The 20,785-nt window shown below is 40.9% G+C and overlaps 1 protein-coding gene across 7 annotated transcripts in view; it reads right to left on the bottom strand.

The window, feature by feature from the left end:
* Window positions 1-20,785, bottom strand: part of KIF16B (kinesin family member 16B) — a 309,438-nt gene that overhangs the window by 214,532 nt on the left and 74,121 nt on the right. For all 7 annotated transcript variants that reach the window (XM_033936633.1, XM_033936634.1, XM_033936636.1 and 4 more), the window contains 3 exons: window positions 19,670-19,845; window positions 4,029-4,094; window positions 484-543 (listed from right to left, as the gene is read on the bottom strand). In XM_033936633.1, the coding sequence (XP_033792524.1) occupies window positions 484-543; window positions 4,029-4,094; window positions 19,670-19,845 (302 nt within the window). The remainder of the gene's footprint in view (window positions 1-483; window positions 544-4,028; window positions 4,095-19,669; window positions 19,846-20,785) is intronic.

Genomic DNA, 20,785 nt, shown 5'->3' with positions numbered 1-20,785 from the left:
ATTACAAATTATAATCATGTTTCATTTGTTCCATAAATGTTCTCTTAAAATGCCTAAAAGATAGAGAGATGTACTATCTTTTCAGTAACTGCTCCCCAACTATTCCAATTCATATTAGGGAAGAACCCCTACTAGACTGCTTTAAATCGAAGTTGAAGACCTTCTTATTCAAGGATGCCTTCGATGTATTAACCCTTTTCTCTAAAGTTTCTCTTAGACAGTATCCCTCCCTCCCTATTGTACTCGCCTTAAATGTCTCACTGTCCTATCTACTGATGGAGTTCTCTCCCTACCCCAACCTCTGTCCCTTTTACGTCGGTCTAGAACTACAATCATGTATCACCCCTCATTTTATATTTTTGTACCCTGCTTAGAAGTATAAGCGGAATAACAAATTTTAAATTAACTTGGAAACTAGAGCACAAATATGCAAAATGGCAGGACATTTGTATGTAATTCACAAACTGCTGACTTAATACATACTTTTAGAATATTTTGAGTTTCATTCCATTTATTTGTCCATTCTTTAGTCAGCTCTTTTACCTGTAGGACAAAAGGAACAAAGTTAAAATAGCATCCCATTTGTTTAATTTTTAAATAAATGTATACGTGAATGAAGCCTCAGTCTAAAAGCTTCACTGGAAAAATCTAGAAATATCAAAAAAATCTAAGCCATTTTACTATCTTCCCCTTTTACAAAGCCACTTTAGCGGCTGCTGCTGAGGTAACTGTCCCAAAGCCCATAGGGATTTAAAGGGCTTCAGGGCTTTTGCCACATGGCAGCCACAAGCACACCTTTGTAAAAGAGGGGGTATGTTAATAGCTGAAGTAATTTCCTACTGTGCTAAGTTCTATGATTTTTCAATTAGCAGGGACAGTGCAGTAAACAGGCTGTTCGCAGCCAGCCACAACAGGACCTTTTTCCTTTGCCGGATCACTTTTGATGCGGCAGAAGAAAGGCCCTGCTGCTTCCGGTAAATGAGAGAGAGGGGAAGGTTGGTAGGTCAGGAATGTTTTGGGTGTGAGGGTCCAGGAAGCCAGACCTGGGTAGAGGAAAGAAGGACAGACCCGAGGGGAGAGGTGCACCAAAAGTGTGTGTGTGTGTGTGGGGGGGGGGGTTAAAGGCAGGAGAGGGAAGGATGCTGAACCCATAAGTGTGTGGGAGGGGGGAGGGGAGAGGAGAGGGAGAGAAAAAGTGACCCAGACTAGAAAGAAGGGCGAGAAAGGAGGAATAGATGCTGGATCTACAAGAGGAGGTAGGGGGATGATAGAGAGAGGAAGAATGTGATGTGGGAAGGGAGACAAAACTATTTTAGAGTGACTCTCAAGAAACCAGAAACTATAGTTATCTGGATCTACCAAGCCCCATGGGTGACGGATAACTGAGAGTTTATTGTAGTTAGAGGAGTTACAGGAGTAGGCTGAGAATCAGAGAACCATGGTTCAAATCCCATTACAGCTCTCAATTATTTTAAATTATGAGCCCTCCAGGGGCAGAAAAAGACCGGCCGCAACTTTTCTTAATTCTTCCAGTGGAGAGTTGCTCAAACCGCTTACACATCACTTCCTTTTCTGAAATCAAAGTTGAATATCCCTATTTTAGCCTCTCTCTTATCCCACCCAAAATATGCCCAGACCACATCCCCTTGCCATAAAGACATACTGCAGTTTTATATGCCCATATTCCAGCATTATAAAATCAGGATTTGGAAGTCTATGGAATATGGGTGTCTAAATGCAAATTTTCAGATGCCCAAAACATGAATAGAATTTCTAATATAAGGGCCCTAGTGTTCATACACATACAATATTTTAACATACCATAACAGTCCTAAAAGCTATGAAAGACAGCGATATAAAAATTACATTAGACCCTAGAGCACCAATATACCTGTTACTTGGAAAATGAAACAAGCTGGACTGTTACACATTCCTACACTGGCACTACATGTCAGCAGAATCCTTCACCTCAATCACACATGCAGACCATGGACAAACCCTCATGTGATACAAAATAAGGAACCACAAACATGTAGATAAACAGGAAGTTGTAAAAGAAGGGCTTCATGCCTTCATTGCTGAGGCTACTGGTTACCAGATTAAAAAACTGCAGTGTAGGGTGAGCGAGGTTCAAAGGAGTAAGATGTCACACCATTCGGGGACTAGCGGCCAGGAAAAAAAATGGGGTAGCAACCCAGGTAAAGATAGCTTATTTGGGAGGAGGCAATGTCCCCCTCACCCATGGTATATATGTTTATAATAAATGCAGTCACTTATAACAGATGTCACTATACTATAAATTAATTATACTTCTTAATTATTCTGAGTCATTAACCCCATTTCTGACCCCAACTACCAGCGTAGACATTGTTATTTTGGCGTTCCCATTTTTAAAGTGAATGTACTTTTCTGGGTTGTTTGGAGGCTGATTATTTGGTTGGTTAATATTACATATTGACATACTATATTTTAATCAATAAATCAGCGTCAAAAGCATTATTTTTCATTCAGAATGGTTTCACCATCAAAGAACAGGAATCGTACATGAAAATAAGCACACACAAAAAAGGTTTGCTTTTTTTTCTCTTTTAAGAGTTCTTTTATATGGCAGACAAAGGGAATACCTCTTTATTCAGACAAGTGTATGCACTATAAGAAGGCCATTTATAATAATTTTAAACCAATTTTCACAAATAACTTCCATGACAACTGACTTTCACCCTAAAGCAGGGAATGAAGCCCAGAATACATATGCAGCAAATAGTGCAGGAGTAGCATCCAAATTCATGTTGTAACCATGAACATGCCTGCATTTCAAAAGGAAGAAAAATCACTGGAACAGGAAGACTGGATCCACTGCTGAAGAATTGAGGCCAGAGATGCTACTACTACTACTACAGCTGTCTCAGAGAAGATGGGCTAAAGTTGTTACTAAAGCAGTGGAAGGGGAAGCCAGAGCAGCCAATAAAGGTCATCATCAGGAACTGTGACTTATTAGAGAAGAAAAGAGAAGGGGATAGAGAAAGAGGTAAAGAAAAGAAATGAAAATGCTGGGGGAAGGAAGGAACAGATACGACAATGTGTAAGGTAAAGATATGTGAGATGCTAGGTAGACATGATAAATGCTGGTGAGAGGGGAAAGGAAAAGGTAGAAATAAGTAGGGAGGTAATAGAAGAGGGAAGGGATTAAGAGAAGATTTAAAAAAATGTAGAAGGAAAGGTCATTCAAATTTTCATCTAGATAAGAGTAAAAACCTGTTGTTACCTACTAATAAGTTGGTTCAGTAGGTTTGTAATTGGGGAAGGGAAGGTAAGAGTTAGGATATCAAGGGAATGGCAACAGAAGCTTTGGGCACATTTAGTTTTGTTTTTGTTCTGATACTGTTAATTTTACCCTTAGTTACTAGCTCTTAGTTACTCATATTGCTCATATAATCTGCAAATTTGGGAGTTTAAGAGATACTGTATACTCATCTGTGCTCTTGAAGTATGCCTCTATATTAGTAGGGAAGGGGGAGGATCATGTTACTAAATTATGGACTTGGTGATACTTTGGTCACCACTGTTCGTATTGTCAGAATTTTATGTTTTTTGTTTGTTTTTGGCATTTGACTGCTGCTATAAAACATTGCTGTCACCAATAAAAATTGTTCTAAATAAAATTTTCCTCTAGCCTTGCCAACATATTTTAAAAGATATCCTGGCATCCATCCCAAATGAACTCAATATTTATCTGGAAAAGGGATGTATTTTTCCCTCACATTTTCTCCTATTTTTTATTGTTATAGCACCCACCCAATAAATTCCCAGGAAAAAAAATAAAATACAATACAATCTGAAAATAAAAATGCTTATACATTTGGCAATAGTCAGCTACCATCTAGCAAAAGCTACTTCCATTAGCACCTATGAATTTCTATTGAATTAAATCATTTTATTTCTAGAGTTCCAAAAGATTAAGATCAAAGTACAAATTCTTTCATCAAAAGCATATTAACATCCAGAACATAATAAAATAATATACTTACTCTGGCTTCATTTTGCTGAAGTTTCTCTTCCATACTTAAAGCTGTTGGGGAATCTAACAAGGCAATCTAAATTAAAAAAAAACCAAACAAATCCATAAATAAATAAAAACATGCACAGTATACAAACTTTGAAATTATACTGATAGAAACACTTGCAGTGTTCTGTATTGTTTTCAACTACATATGATCACTATTGATAGCAGTCCAACAAAAATACTGAATATGTCTGATTCTGGTATTTCAGCTTTTTTTTTTTTTTTTTTTACCTACTTCCTTACTTCTATACCAGTATTAGTGTTGTCTGGTAAATATTAAAAGAAGACAGCTATATTAAATATAACAAAATTACCCATGATGATGTGATTATCCTTTTGACAGATGCCTTTAGATCAGTCCCTAAATTGATGGCATTGTTAGACGGATTTTAGGTATGTTTTCTGGGTACAAAATTAATTATTCCAAATCGCAGCTGATGCCAGTGGAACCTATGGGTAAGTTCCTGCCCAGTCTTTCTGACTTTCAGATAGTTCATTCTAGATTCATATATCTAGGAATGAAGATCTTGAGTAATAGATGGCTTAGCATATCTCGTGACTGTAGAGTGATCAATCTTCACATTCTTGGCTGTGGCCATGAGATTCATTTCTTTCTTCCCTAGCACTGCACAATGAGGACGAACACACTCTGGGATAGAGACTACTCCCCCAGATCCAGAGTCTACCTGCTGAGAAAAATCAGCCTGGACATTTTCTACTCTTGCCACATGGGCAGGCTTGTAAGTGAATCTCTGCCCACTGGAACAACAACTGTGGTTCCAGGCATAGGGGAGTGCTTCCGGTGCCTCCTTGCTTGCCTACATAAGCTACCACTGTGGCATTGTCTGAAAACACTCGACTGCCTTCCCTGTCAGGAAAGATTGCAACTCTTCAGCGCCAAGTGAATGTCTCTCAGTTCCAGACAATTTATGGACCACCTGTTCTCCAGTGGGGACCACTTGCCATGGAGCAGATGACCAGAGCAGTGGGTCCCCCAGCCACTAAGGCTGGTGTTGGTCAAGAGGGCCACACAGGAGTTGATTTAGAGAGTATGCCCTTCGATAAGGCATCCCTCTGGAGCCACCAATGTAAGCTGTGCTTTGCCCCTAAGACCATGGGAGCTGCATCTGAAGAGAGTGCCATTGCATGGACCACCTGTAGACAAGAGAGTCCTAGAATGGCTGCATATGCGCTCTCACCCAGGAATCAGTTTTAAAAAAGGCCACCATCAAACCCAGCACCTGAAAGCAATGCCAGACCATGGGGTTTGGCGAGGCCATGATCTCAAAGATCTGCTTCCTGAGCTTCTGTTTGCATGGATTGGGAAGAAATACATAGCCCTATGTCATATCAAAGCAGACTCCCACAAGATAGACCTCCAACCTTCTGTGCCTTTCTTGGGCACAATGAAGTATATTGAGTATCTGCCAGAGCCTCTTCCAATACACTGACAGTTTCCTTAGAGATTTAGTTCCTAGAGCGGCTTCCAATGTGAGGGACTCGGCTCTTATGCTACATATTCTGGAGTCCCTCAGTAGAGAACAGTACAATGATATTCTGGTAATGGTGGATGTTTCTGCCTTATATACCAACATTCCTCAGCAGGCTGCTTTAGACTTGGTCTGGGACCTGCTGGGGAATGTGGGTTGTCTCCTGATCATTTACAGTTGATAAATAGACTCTGAGCTGGTTATTTGCTGTAATTATTTTCAATTTGAGGATTTATTTTTCCTCCAGACTAGGGTGTTGCCATGGGGGCCACAGTGGCCCCCTTCATAGCATGTCTATATATGACACAATATGAAGAGCTTTATGTATACAGTTCCAATATTTCCAGCAGATCCAGGTATGGAAACAGTACATTGATGACATCTTTTTCATACGGGGTGGCAGTTTGGAAACCCTTCAGGGGTTTATGGAGGAAATGAATCATCAAATTTACATATCAACAATCGGAGTCCCACCGGGGCATGATCTGAAATAGTGCTCTCATATATTTCAGAGTGGGTGGCCATAGAGAAGAGGCGCTTATCCAGAAGAATATAGTCCAACCGGGCGTACACCTTGTGGGCATGTGAGTAGAAGGTAAAGTCAGTGTCATAAGGGTGCAAAGTCTGCCAGATGTCCACCAGGTCCAGATGTTGAGTAAGGAAGCCCACCCCTCTATTATCATGATCCCTTGTGCGCGCTCTAGGTGGTTTACAATCCACCCCGGGTTGGCAGTGATATTAAGGTCTCCACCCATATTGGGATATATGGGCCAGAACAGCTGAAAAAAAATCCATTCTCAATAAAAATATTATTTAAAAAAAATTACTTATCAAATTAGTAAATCTAGCATATCTCCTGAGGAGTTTCATACCATCCTATATCGAAAATCATCTGACAGGAATTCTGTCTTACATTACATTTCCATCCCCGGTCTCTAAGAAACAGTATACCAGTTGGACAATTTTTACGATTGAGGAAGATATATTCTACTGAAGTTGACTTTTGAATTAGGCACATATTATGTATAACAAATTCATTCAAAGAGGATATCCCGCGCGCACGGTACACAGAACCTGGAAAAGAGCCAGTAGTTGTCATCGTGATTGGTTATCTTTATCTTTATTTAAGTTTTTGATTAAACACTTATCCAAGAGTACAAAGTGTTGTATAAAATATTTAAAAATAGCTGGAAGATAAACATTTCAACTTATTAGACATACATAAACTAATTATTGGACATACATGAACAATGGGAAAAGGGGGGGGAACCACAATTTTTATAGAAAGAATATATAGAAGGAAAATACAATAGGAGTTGGGAAAAAGTTAAAATTGCTGGAGTAGAAATGGGAAAAAGTTAAAAATTGCTATACCGTGTTTCCCCGATGGTAAGACACTGTCTTATTTTTTTTGGAAGGCCAAAATATGCTCTAGGGCTTATTTTCGGGGGGATGCCTTATTTACCTTCATGTCCCCTCTGTATCTTTATCCTTATTCAGTAGGTCCTGCTTACCCTTTCTCTTCTTTGTGTCACTATCTCCATTTTCAGCTTTCCCCCCTTTTCCTTTGTTACTGCACCCTGTAGCTAGAATCTTTCCACCCTCCCTCCACTCCGGCCCAGCCCAGTATGAAATATTTCCTTTTGTTTCCCTCCCCTCTCTCTTTCTCTCTCTCTTCTCCTCCCTCACCCACGAGTCCTGCATCTGGCCCTCTCCCTTCTACCTGCACCTGGCAACACCCCCCTGCTCCGCGGCTCTCTTCAGCAACTCGTCAGCAGCAGTGATCAAGACAAGCTGCCGACATTGAGGCCTTCCCTCTACGAGTCCCGCCTTTGTGGAAAAAGGAAGTTGAAACAAGCGGGACTCGCAGAGGGTAGGCCCCGACGTCAGAAGCTTGTGTCGATCGCTGCTGCTGAGTTGCCGAAGAGAGCCGCGGAGCAGGGGATGTGGCCGGAAGCAGGTAGAAGGGAGAGGGAGATAGGAAGGCTGTAGATCTCCGGAGCATGACACCGACCCCGGCCAGGATGATTTCTTTTTCAGGCGTGCACCTTACAAGACCAGCGTCGCGGCGGGAAATAGCCATGCTGAGCAGTGAGCTCAGCACTACACAGATGAAAGCCTTGCTTGCTGATTGGTCCGGCGGCACGGCCGCCGGACCAATCAGCAAGCAAGGCTTTCATCTGTGTACGTGCTGAGCTCACTGCTCAGCATGGCTATTTCCCGCCGCGACGCCGGACTTGTAAGTTGCATGCCTGCGTGACACACTACCGGAGCCACGGCAAAGGTGGAAAAGAGCCGCATGCGGCTCTGGAGCCACGGGTTGCCGACCCCCGCGGTAGACGGAGGGACCACACTGAGTCACCCACCGTACCACCCGATTCGGGTAAGCGCAGGTATCGGTGGGTGGCTTATTTGCGGGGGGGTGCCTTATTTTACAATTTTTCTAAAAAGGGGGGGGCTGTCTTATTTGATGGCCCTGCCTTATCATCAGGGAAACACGGTAGATATGTGTATAATTATCAGTTATAGGCATCTTTAAAGAGCAAACATTTTAGACTGCTTTTGAATTTCTGCAAGTTTTGTTTGGCTCTTAGGTATAGAGGGAGAGAGTTCTAGATCAAAGGGGCAGTAACTGAAAAAAATAAGGGTACGACGAGTGCCAATTATCTTCAAGGATGGGATATTAAGGGAATGCTGTGAGGTTGATCTTAAGGTCATAGGGGATCAAGAGTCTGTCTATGAAAGCCAGGGCATTAGTTTGCATAGTTTTAAAGGTCAAGAGGGCAATTTTATATGTAATCCTATGTAGAACAGGCAACCAGTGGGCTTTTTGTAACAGTGGGGTGACGTGATCAAACTTATTTGAATCCGAAATAATTTTGATAGCTATGTTTTCTATAAGTTAAAGACGTTTTATATCTTTTAAGCATATCCCTTTTAATAATGAATTACAGTAATCTATTTTAGATATTACAAGAGAATAAGTTAACATGTTAAGGGAATTTGCGTCAAGGAGGGAGACCAAAGATCTAATTATCCTGAGTTTGTAAAAACAGTTTTTGACCAGCACACTAATTTGAGGACAGAATGAGAATTTGTTATCAATAAGAACGCCTAGTATTTTGATTGTAGTAGTTAGTTTAAGAGGAACATTGTCAATGGAAACTGGAGCAATTAACTGTAAACCTTCTTTCCATGGGAAAAGCACAGTGCTAGTTTTAGAAATGCTTAAAGAAAGCATATTAGCATTCAGCCAATCGTGAATTTTGGCTAGTTTGAGATCAATGATAGAGATATCATTTTGGCTACTGGGGTCGATGGTATGCAAAAGTTGAAGATCATCGGCGTAAACAGTAAATCCGATCGATTGACAAAGAGTTAAGAGAGGAGCCAGGTAGATATTAAAAAGTAAAGGGGATAATATGGAACCTTGTGGAATGCCAAAGTTGGAATTAAAAAAGTTAGAGATTGAGTTATTGAAATGTACAGTGGAAAACCTGTCAGAAAAATAAGATCTGAACCTGGCTGTACACCTGGCTGGGCCTCCGCGTGTGCGGTTTGCCGGACTTGATGGACCGAAAATCTGATCCGGAGATGGCAGTTCTTATGTTCTTATGAACCATTCAAGGACTTGATCAGATATACCAATGGATGCAAGTCGTTGGAGAAGGAGATAGTGATCTAAGGTGTCAAATGCGGCAGCGAGATCTAAGGAGATAAGTAAGACAGACTTGTGTTGATCAAGGTAATAATGGATAGTTGTGTTAAGTCCTAGAAGGGAGTGTTCTGTGTAGTGAGTTTTACGAAAACCAGGTTGATTGGGATGCAGAGCATGTGTTTTGTCAATGAAATCTGACAACTGATGAAAGACGATCCTTTCAGTTAATTTGGCTAAAAATGGGAGATTAGCAATCGGACAATAGTTAGAACAGTCCTTTAAATTATTTTTTGGGTCTTTGATGATAGGATAAAGAATTGAATGTTTCTAATCTGCTGGAAGACTTGCAGTAGAAAGACTTTTATGAATAATTTAGAGAATATAGGGTCCAAATATAGAAAAGTAGCGTTTTAAAAAGAAAGGAGGAAGGGGCTCAGCTTTAGAACCCTTTATATTAATAGAGTGAAGTGTATTTTCGATGTCTTTTAAAGAGGGTAGAAAGAAATTGGAGCATGTGGCAGTTAACGAGTTATTCATAATTGTTTCTTTATCATTGGTGCTGGGACAAATGACACCCGAGAAAATAGAAACTTTACTTGCAATATTAGATCTTATTAAATTAATTTTCGTCTGAAAGAAATCAGCTAAACTTTGGGCTGAAGGAGACTTCATCCATAGGAATGGCCGGTTTATGTTTAAAATAAGTTAATTGTTTGAGAATTCTAAAAAGAGCTGATGAATTTCTTGCTTTAGAGATCTTTTTACTATAAAATTATTTCTTTACTCCATTAATCTGTTGACGATAATGTGAATGTTTATTGTAATTATTTAAATTGTTTTGGTTGAGTTTAGAATGCCATTTAGCTAGCTCCTCACGAACACAACCTTCTGAAAATCAATCTGGGTCTGCCACTCCTCCATCCCTATTCAAGTTTGTCTTCTGCAGTCCTGCTCCGGGGGCTTCAGCCATAAACACAGAACAGAAATATTTGTTAAGCAATTCAGCCTTTTTTTTATCAACTTCTACATATTCCTCATTCCTCCCCTTCACTTTGGAGTCTCACAATGACACTTTTGCACTTCCTTCCTATCACTGATACATCAGAAAAATGTCTTGTCTCCCCATTTTACCATCTGCTATTTTTTCTTCCATTTGTACCTCTGCTTTCCTGACAACTCGATCAGCCTCTCTTACAATAATTCCTTTCAGTTTTGCCCACAGCATTTCTACTCCTTCCAGACGTTCCTTTGACTCAATACCCCATCCGTTCAAAGTTAGTTGTTTTTTTTAAGTCTAGAACCTTTGCTTTTGAATGAGTCATCTCTATACCTGTCTTAATATTAAACCGTACCATGCAGTGATCACTGGATGCCAGATGACCACCCACTGTAACATCAGAAACTCTTTCCCTATTTGTAAGCACTTAGTCCAGTATGACCCCCATCTCGCGTGGGTTCCATTACCAACTGTTGGAATAGTTCTCCTTGTAGAGAATCCAGGATCTCCCTACTTCTAGAAGACCCCCGCAATAGGGACACCTCAATCATTAGTAAAACTTCCCCCTTTTCAGATATATTCTGAATGTCTACTTCTTCAATCTGTGAAGGAGGCCTGTATATCACACCAGTGTAAATATATTTACCATTCCCTCTTTCCAAATTGATCCACAGTGCTTCCTTCTTGCCTTGTAAATCCTACAATTGTGTGGCTTTAATATGATCTTTACCTTTTCTTCATAACCTGTCTTTCCTGAATAGATTATAGCCCAGTATAACTACATCCCAGTCATGGTTCTCTGTGATTGCCACTATATCCAACTCATCTTCTTCCATCACAGCTTCTACATCTAGAATCTTGTTTCCCCATAATTCGAGCATTAGTATAGGTTTCAGGTTTATTTAAAATTTGAAAGTATCGCCTATAAAACTTCTAGGCGATGTACATATTACAAACAAAGCCTTATTTTACAACTTAAAAATTAAACCAACTTAGACATAGACTAACTTGATACAGAAGAAAAAAAGGGAAAGAGCTACATTGGTTATAGGAAAGTACAGTATACTGCTTTCCTATAACCAATGTAGCTCTTTCCCTTTTTTGTTTCTGCTTTCAAGGTATTGCCCCCTTTTCCCATCCATGTAGAGATTAAGTGATTTACTTACCTGAGGGCATATACTCACCCAGGAGCTTTGATCACCCTGCCCCATCACTTATAGTTTAAAAGCCCTCTTCAGTAGATTAGCCAGCCTGCTGCTGAAGACACTTCTTCCCTTCTTTGAAAGACGTATACCACCCCTGTTCAGCAGCCTTTGGAAAATCATTCCATGGTCCAGGAAGCCAAAACGCTTTCAACGACACCATCCACATGGTCACGCATTCATCTCCAGGATGCATGCTTCTCCAACCTGGCTCCTACCCTCGACAGGGAGGATTGACAAGAATACCACCTGCACACCTGACTGCTTCACCTTCTCTCCCAGAGCCACAAAGTCACTTTTGATACATTTGAAAGAGTACCTGGCAGTATCATTAGTGCTAACATGGATGAGTAGCATCAGATAATAGTCATCAGGCTTGATGAGACTTTGCAATGTCTCTGTAACATCTCGATTTTAGCACCAGGGAAACAGCATACCTCCCGGGACATCAAGTCTGGTCTGCATATGGACGCTTCTGTACTCCTGAAAAGGGAATTGCCAATCACCACTACTTTATGCCTCCTATTGGTCATAGAGAGCATAAGCCATATTATTCACTTCCTCCTTAATCGTGTGGGGACATGTGCCCCCAGCTCTGAAGGACTAATCCGCAATCTGGTATGACAGGTCTGTGCCACAAAGGAGGCAGCTGTTGCAGCTTTGATACCCAAAGCCAGTGATTCAAACTGTCTTTTAAGGACCATGTCCACTTTACGGTCCTGTGCATCCTTCAGCATCATTTTTCCCACACTAGGAAGGAATGTGCGCTTAGTCACTTGTGCTACTGCGGAATCCATTTTCATCTGCAAAAACAGCTGTTGAAAGTCTGGAGACATAAAATAGAGCCTAGACATAGCTTTGGCCACCTTTAGAGAGCCTTCAGATGACTCCCACTGGTCAGTGACTAAGGAGGTGCAAGTCATAACAGAATACAGAGGTGGAAGGCTTCTGGAAATCGAGCTTCAATGCAGAGAGGGTGTCAGAAATGACATGTTAAACAGAAGCTAATTTGAAAAGGCAACATACTTAGGGATCATTACCATGATCCGCAGCCACCCCTGCCTCCTGACCCCAAAAGGGATCCCAAATCATTCAAAGACGCAGTGGAGCCTTGTAATAAAAAGGGCTTGGAAAGAGACTTCCAATCCTTCCAGTTATGCTCTGAAGGATCACTAACACTAGGAGCTGGTGTGGTATGAGGCGGAGTCACCTGCTTGGGACATGGATCCCCACAAGGCAGAGCCAACACAGTCACAGGCAGAACAGTGCTTCTGAGGGTTTCCACAAAATACCGACAAAATCAGAAAAACCTTGCACCAGAGGCCCCAAGGACCCCTGCAAGACCCCAAACTGTAGAATTAGGGCCTCTTCTGCCAACATGTGCTTGTGTTTCATCCCCTTGTTATGTGAGGCCTCTATACGGGATTTCTTCCCTACAGACCAGGCTTTCTAGGGATTTGGGGGTTCTAACATCCTGGAGAACTGAAGAGAGGCCAAGCCCAAAGCTTCCACTCCTTCCTCCTGTGCCCCACAGCAAGTGGACCATGGCTGCTTCTCAGCCAGGAATCTACACAAAAATTGCAGGAATTGGGGCTAGACTGGCCTGGGGCATCCATTACAGATAATCCCTAGGCAAAATGAGGGTTTTTGAGGCACAAAAAAAAGCACTTTGAAAAAAAAAGTAAATTGCTAAAAATCCAAGATGGAAGCCACCAGTAAATTCACACCTAAAACATCCCATGGGAGCTTAACTGAAAAATAAAAATGTCAAAAAAGTGTTTTTGGAGGTGGGGGAACCCGACTCTAACCCCAGAAACCCTTGAATCTGTTTTTTTTAGACCCCCCCCCTCATTATTTTCCCCATAGGGAATAATGGGAATACTTACTGTGACTTCTGTTGCCTGTCAGCTTGCAGCAGTCTGCCTGCAGGGAAAGGGTTTCTGCCTCAGATAATTCCAGTAACAAGTCCACCGCTGGAGACCTTCTGGCTGCCGGTGAGGTAGACCCCAACCATGGATTCCCATCCCCAAAAATCCACGCGACATGTCAGGGGGAGAAACTTCACAGTTAGCTCCCTGACATCCAGAGGGTTGTTACACTGGGGCCCATAGAAGCCTCTGATAAATTAGCGGGCAAGCACACTCCCACAGGGATTGGACTCCAAGCAGGCTGGCTCCACAGGTACTCAAAGAGATTGACTTGGGAATAGCAGTCTGCCCACGCAAGACTGTGTCTTTTCCCCGGCAGGAAAATCGATAACCAATGACAAAAACGTCCAAAAGTAAGATAAGAAAGCAGGGCAGATTAAAACACACCTTCTGAGTTCGCATACAGAAGGAAAAGCTAAGGAGGGAGCTTTTCTCCACTGCAGAATGGGAGGAGGTCATTGTTTTGAGCGACAGACACCCTTCTGCAAATTCATAACTAATGGGAAGCAACAGCTATGGTACAGAATCCTATGTCTTTTCTAAAGTAAGTATAAATATATAACCCACTAGTTAAGACTCATATGCCTTTTGTACTAGAATGGACAGTTATTTATGGACACATTTATAGCATACAAATCAAATAAGTATTCAGATACAGAGGCATCCTATCTCATATTTTATATTTTAAATATCTAAGACATTGTAATAAAATAAATGACAGAATGAAATAATTAATGACTTTAGAAAAGGTAAAACTCATCTTGATTTTCTGCCCCATTGTAACACTGCCCTTCAAAATGGAATCGAATAACAGTGCTCTAAGTAAGTTATGCTCTTCTGTGAGGCTCAATGGCATCCGCAATACAATATTCTGGGAACATCAGGCAATCCACAGAAGAGATTATGCATGAATTTAGATTCTGTCATGCTTTTAAAAAAACATCTGGTATGCTACTGAGCCTTTCAAATCTTATTACATTTATTTGAATTGGTGCTGTGCTGCCTCCCCACAGACATTTTTGAAAAAATGCTAGGTATCTTGGTTTATTTCTCAGTCAAATATTTTTGTTATGTATTTTGAACCAAAAAAACATCAGGTTGTTATACCAATATAATAAAAAATAAGCATTAAGGTAAAGTCAAAGCAAATTTAAATTAAAGTTATAGCTTTGCATTCCAAAATTTTTCAGATCTATCACAATGAATTTCCTATATAAACAGGAAAAGAGTGACTGTAGCCACTGTAGTGACATTTTTATGCTTTCAGGAAAACAATGCTAGATCCAAAAACTGACTTAAGTTACTTCACTGTTCCTAAAATGTCTGCAGGAGGTTTTCCACAAATCCAATTCTTGTCTCCCCCCCAAAAAACAAACCAACATAGAACTGCAAGAGCATTATTATTTTTAATGGAAAGAAAACAGGTGGGGGCTCTAAAAGCCAATTCTGAAGGGTCACAAATAGGCCTCATTTTCATAAATGTCCCCAATGAATATTCTAAGACACATCTGCATACTTTTGTTCTAAGAACTGGATTAATTTCTGTAAGGAATGGACAAGTCCCTGATATCAGTTTAGAAACATAGAAACATGATGGCAGATAAAGGCTAAATGGCCCATCCAGTCTGCCAATCTGCAGTACCGTATTTTCACTCATATACCGCGCACCCGTGTAAAACGCACACACGGGTATAGCATGCGGGGAACTGTAATTTATGTAAATAAATTTTTATATACCGCGCACACCTGTATACCGCGCATGCCGCCCCGACTCTCCCGTCGCTGCCCGACTCTCCTTTCGCCCGCCCCGACTCTCCTCTCCCCCTTGAAGTCCTGTCCCAACCCTGAAAGCCTGATGCCCCCCCCGATGTCCGATTCACCCCCCCCCACAGGACCGCTCGCACCCGCACCCCGAAGGACCGCTCGCGCTGGAACACGCACCCGCACCCCCACCTTGAAGGACCGCTCGCACCTCCACAGCCTCCCCACCCACCCCCATCATGTAGAAGTTTCCTACCGTCGTCCTGCTGCTTCCTCTGCCGGCGGTCCTGCCCCTTCTCTTAGCCCTGCGTCTACGCTGCGTCTACCCTGCTTCCTCTTCCGGTGGTCCCGCCCTTTCTCTGATGTCAGAGAAAGGGCGGGACCGCCGGAAGAGGAAGCAGGGTAGACACAGGGCTAAGAGAAGGGGCAGGACCGCCGGCAGAGGAAGCAGCAGGATGACGGTAGGAAACTTCTACATGATATGGGGGGGGGGGGAGGCTGCGGGGGTGCGAGCAGTCCTTCGGGGTGGGGGTGCGGCTGTGGGTGCGTGTTCCAGCGTGAGCGATCCTTCGGGGTGCGGGTGCGAGCGGTCCTGCGGGAGGGGTGAATCGGACGTCGGGGGGGAACTATGTAAAAAAAAAAAAAGGGGATAATGCGCTCACGCGTTTAACGCGCATGGTTATTCACGGTTTGTAAAATCGTGTATAATGCGCGCGTTATATGCGTGAAAATACGGTAATCATTATCTCTTCCTCTCTCTAAGAGATCCCACGTGCTTATCCCACGCTTTCTTTAATTCAGACAGTTTTGTCTCCACCACTTCTTCTAGGAGACTGTAACACGCATATACCATCCTTTCTGTAAAAATGTATTTCCTTAGATTACTCCTGGGCCTATCACTTCTTAACTTCATCTTATATCCTTTCATTTCAAAGCTTCCTTCAAATGAAAGAGACTCAACTCATGCGCAGTTACACCACGTAGGTATTTAAATGTCTCTATCATATCTCCCCTCTCCCTCCTTTCTGCCAAAGAATACATAACTGAGATCTTAAGTCTGTCCCCATACGCCTTATGACGAAGATCATGTACCATTTTAGTACCCTTCCTCAATACAGACTCCATCCTTTCTACATCTTTTTGAAGGTGCAGTCTCACCAGAGTCTTACACAGAGGCATCAATACCTCCTTTTTCTTGCTGGTCATACCTCTCCCTATGCACCCTAGCATCCTTCTAGCTTTTGCAGTCACCTTTTCAACCTGTTTGGCCTTAAGATTATCACATACAATCACACCCAAATTCCGCTCTTCTGTTGTGCACATACGTTCTTCACCCCCTAAACTGTACCGTTACCTCAGATTTTTGTAGCCCAAATGCATGCCCTTGTATTTCTTATTAAATTTTAGTTGCCAAATTTCAGACTATCTTCAAGCTTCTTTGGGTCTTTCTTTGTTATTCATACCATCTGGGGTGCCCACTCTATTGCAGATTTTTGTATCATCCGCAAAGAAGTAAATCTTACCCGACAAACCTTCAACAATATCGCTTACAAAAATGTTAAAAAGAACAGGCCCAAGAACAGAACCTTGAGGCACACCACTGGTAACAAACATCCCTTTCTTCAGAGCGATCTCCATTGACCAATACACTCTGTTGCTTTCCACTCAACCAGTTCCAGACCCAGCTCATCACTTTGGGGCCCATCTCGAGGGCACTCACTTTATTTATTAGAAGCCTGTGTGGAACACTCTCAAAGGCTTTGCTAAAATCTAAATACATTGCATCTAGTGCACTCCCTCTAACCAAATCTCTGGTCACCCAGTGAAAGAAATTGATCAGATTTGTCTGACAAGATCTTCCTCTAGTGAATCCATGTTGCCTCCGGTCCTGTAAGCCACCGGATTCTATAAATTTCACCATTCTCGGTTTTAAATGTGTTTCCATTAATTTTCTTACCACAGAAGTCATATTTACTGGCCTGTAATTCCCTACTTCTTCCTTGCTTCCACTTTTGTGTAGAGGGACCACATCCGCCCTTTTCCAATCGTCCGGTACCACTCCCAACTCTAGAGAACCTTTGAAAAGGTCAGTCAGCAGAACCACCAGAACTTCCCTAAGTTCCTTCAGCACCCTTGGATGTATACTATCCAGCCCAATCACTTTGCCTACCTTTAATTTAGCTAGCTTCTCATGAATACAACCCTCTGAAAATCGATCATGTCTACCACTCTTTCATCCCTATTCACGTTTGTCTTCTGCAGTCCCGCTCCTGGCGCTTTACAGAACACAAATATTTGTTAAGCAATTCAACCTTTTCTCATTAACTTCTACATACTTCTCCCCCTTCACCGTTGAGTCTCATAATGCCACTTTTGCACTTCTTTCTATCACCGATATATCTTTAAAAAAATGTCTTGTCTCCCTATTTTACCGTGTCAGCTATTTTTTCTTCTATTTGCATCTTTGCTTTCTTGACTACACGACTAGCCTCTCAACTTTTCCAGATATTTTTGCCCGTATTCCACTTTCTGCGATCTTTTGTAGCTTATGAAAGCTAACCTCTTATTCCTTACTTTCTCAGCTACTATTTTTGAGAACCAAAGTGGCCTTCTTTTCCTCTTTTTTTTAAATTTACTTGCCTCACAAAAATGTCTGTGGCCCTTACAATAACACCTTTCAGTTTTGCCCACTGCATTTCTTCTCCTTCCAGACAATTCCTTGACGTAAACCCCCTATCTGAACAAAGTTAATTTTTTTAAAGTCTAGAACCTTTACTTTTGAATGAGCCTCTCTATAAATGTCTTAATATTAAACCATATCATGCAGTGATCACTGGATGCCAGATGATCACCCACTGTAACATCAGAAACACTTTCCCTGTTTGTAAACACCAAGTCCAGTATGGGTTCCATTACCAACTACTGGAACAGTTCTCCTTATAGAGAATCCAGGATCTCCCTACTTCTATAAGACCCCGCAATAGGGATACCCCAATCAACATCTGGAATGTTAAAATCACCTATTAGTAAAACATCCCCTTTTTTAGATATATTCTGAATGTCCACTATTAAATTTCTGTCCACTTGCTCCATCTGTGAAGGAGGCCTGTATATCACACCAATGTAAATATATTTGCCATTCCCTCTTTCCAAATTTTCTATTTAAGCTCTTATCAAAAGTTTGGTATTGCACTTGAAAGTTCCTCAGATGTACGGCAAATGTGGTTACTGGTAGACTAGCTTAATACCAGCTTAGTAATGGGCAAGAAAAAGAGTCTGGCAATATATTTGATTCCCCTCATCCTAACAACAGACCAATGACAAATGGTTGTAAGATCAAGGAGTATCAGAAATTAAGGTATAAAAATTCATGAAAATGTTGAAAGTTGCTGATGAGCAATAAAGTTCATTTAAACTTTATACCCATCACTGTTCACTGTTTCTATGCTTTTTGAATTCATTACTAAAAGAAGAGCAAGAAAAACAGATATAGCAGCAAATGAGAAAAAACATGAGCATAGCATTAATAATAAAGATGTCACTGCCCAGTGATTATTCTGGGCATCAACTGAAGAAAGAAAAGATCATCAAGTATGAAGAAATGCAGGCATTAAAAAAAAAAAGTGTGAGAAAGATTCAGAAATACGTCACATTCTATTAGGTGCCACAAGCCTGACAAAAATCATTTTCCCACTATATCTGAAAACATTTCTTCACAAACAGACTCCAATGTCCGAGCCTCCCTTCCCAGGGCTACCAAAGAATAAGTCTTTGAACTCTTGGCTCCTTTGCGAGTGGATCTGATCATGATAGAATAGTGAGGAATCCAATACTTTTCAAATATGGAAGCCTTATATAACGCTGAACGGTATACACAGCGCTGTACATTTTGACATTCTCAATATTCATTACAAAAATCTGCAAACAAATCTCTCAAATATTGTATTTTAAAGTTAAATATTGCTCTAGTCAGGATTATTAGTGTAAAAAAAATGAATATAGCCTTCATCAGCTTATCATTCAATTTTATATTTTTACCAATATAACTTCCTCTTGTTTTTCTACTCTCCTTCTTTCTTTATACAGTATGGTTCCCAAAAAAACATTCCTTCAACTGCATTTGTATATTATTGGCAGGAAGCCTGAGATGGGAACCTTCTCAGACTATTTTAGCAATATCACCAAAGAGATAGTCAACACTGATTGATATCCTAGGCATGGTTTCCTATCTATTTTGAAGAACTTCAACTAGACATAAATTCACCTCCCTCTTCCTCACCTCTGCTCCTCATCAATTTCAATGAGAATCAATCACTTAGTTCTACATATACTACTGTGAAGTATGTATGATCCAAAAAATTTTACAATCCAGCTACATTAAAAAAGAGCAAAGGCCACATGGAAACCACCATAATGCAGAAAGTTAACTTATTAATTCATATCGTCTAGTGTCACTTGTTTACGCAAATCTAAAATCAATGTAATGAAAGATAATTATCTCATTAAAATCTAGAAATGAATATTATTACTTAGAAAAAAAATAATCATAAATCTATGATAAAATACTAACCTGATTCCCTTGAGCAAGTAGAGCTTTTAGTCGTACTATTTCAGCTCGAAGCTCACGGATCAGTTTAACGTTAGCATCCTCATTAATAGTAGGCTTGTTGATGATGTTTTTGGCTCTATTTGCATAGCGAAGTGTACTTAAGGTTTCTCCATAATTGATATCAGCAGGTGAAAGAGCTGTGAAGAATGAATTCAGAGAGAAATTAGCACACTATGCTTCATTTAGCAGGAAGTTCATAATTTGAAAGTAAGATTAACTTCTGTTGTGGTTATAGCCAAGAAGAAACTAGGAAAGAGGCGTGGAGGGGCATCATAAAAAAAACAACGTCTAAGTCCCCTTTTGGCCTAAGGCCTTAAACGTTGAAAGTAGAAGCAGGGAAAAGATCCATTATCAAGAAAAATGTCCAAAAGGAGGTTTTTTTTTATAATGGCCTGCCTCTACATTCAGCTGTTTAAACGCCCAGACCACCACACTACATCTAAACATATACCCCATAATGAACCTAAAAAACGCCTAAGCCCCAAACGTCCAACACAAGGGCTTTTAGGCGAAGGAGGAATTTATAATTCTGAATATGCTACCAATATCATATTTTGGAAGCACTTCATAGACATATTCTTTATCTGGAATGGGTCTATAAGTGAACTGGATAAATTCTTCTAACATATTAACAGGTGTGATGTTAACCTTTCACTGAAAATGTAAGCTTGAACCAGATACAATTTTTGGACATTATTATTCAGCATGTGCAAAGGGAGTTTCATACCTCTATCTTTAGAAATCTACCTATAGCTATAATAATATAAAAGGGCATTCCTATCACCCTAAACATCTACATGATAGCATACCAGGAGGTCAAATACTCCGTGTAAAGCAGGAGTGTCAAAGTCCCTCCTCAAGGGCCGCAATCCAGTTGGGTTTTCAGGATTTCCCCAATGAATATGCATGAGATCTATTAGCATACAATGAAAGCACTGCTTGCAAATAGATCTCATGTATATTCATTGGGGAAATCCTGAAACCCCGACTGGATTGCAGCCCTCGAGGAGGGACTGCAACACCCCTGGTGTAAAGCGTTTATGCTTTTCTCAAGCTGACTTTAAACAACAAGCTCGG

This window comes from Geotrypetes seraphini, chromosome 3 (genome assembly GCF_902459505.1).
Source record: "Geotrypetes seraphini chromosome 3, aGeoSer1.1, whole genome shotgun sequence".
In the NCBI taxonomy this organism is placed as follows: Eukaryota; Metazoa; Chordata; class Amphibia; order Gymnophiona; family Dermophiidae; genus Geotrypetes; species Geotrypetes seraphini.
The sequence above is the reverse complement of the archived record's forward strand: the minus strand, read 5'-3'. Positions and strand labels throughout refer to the sequence as shown.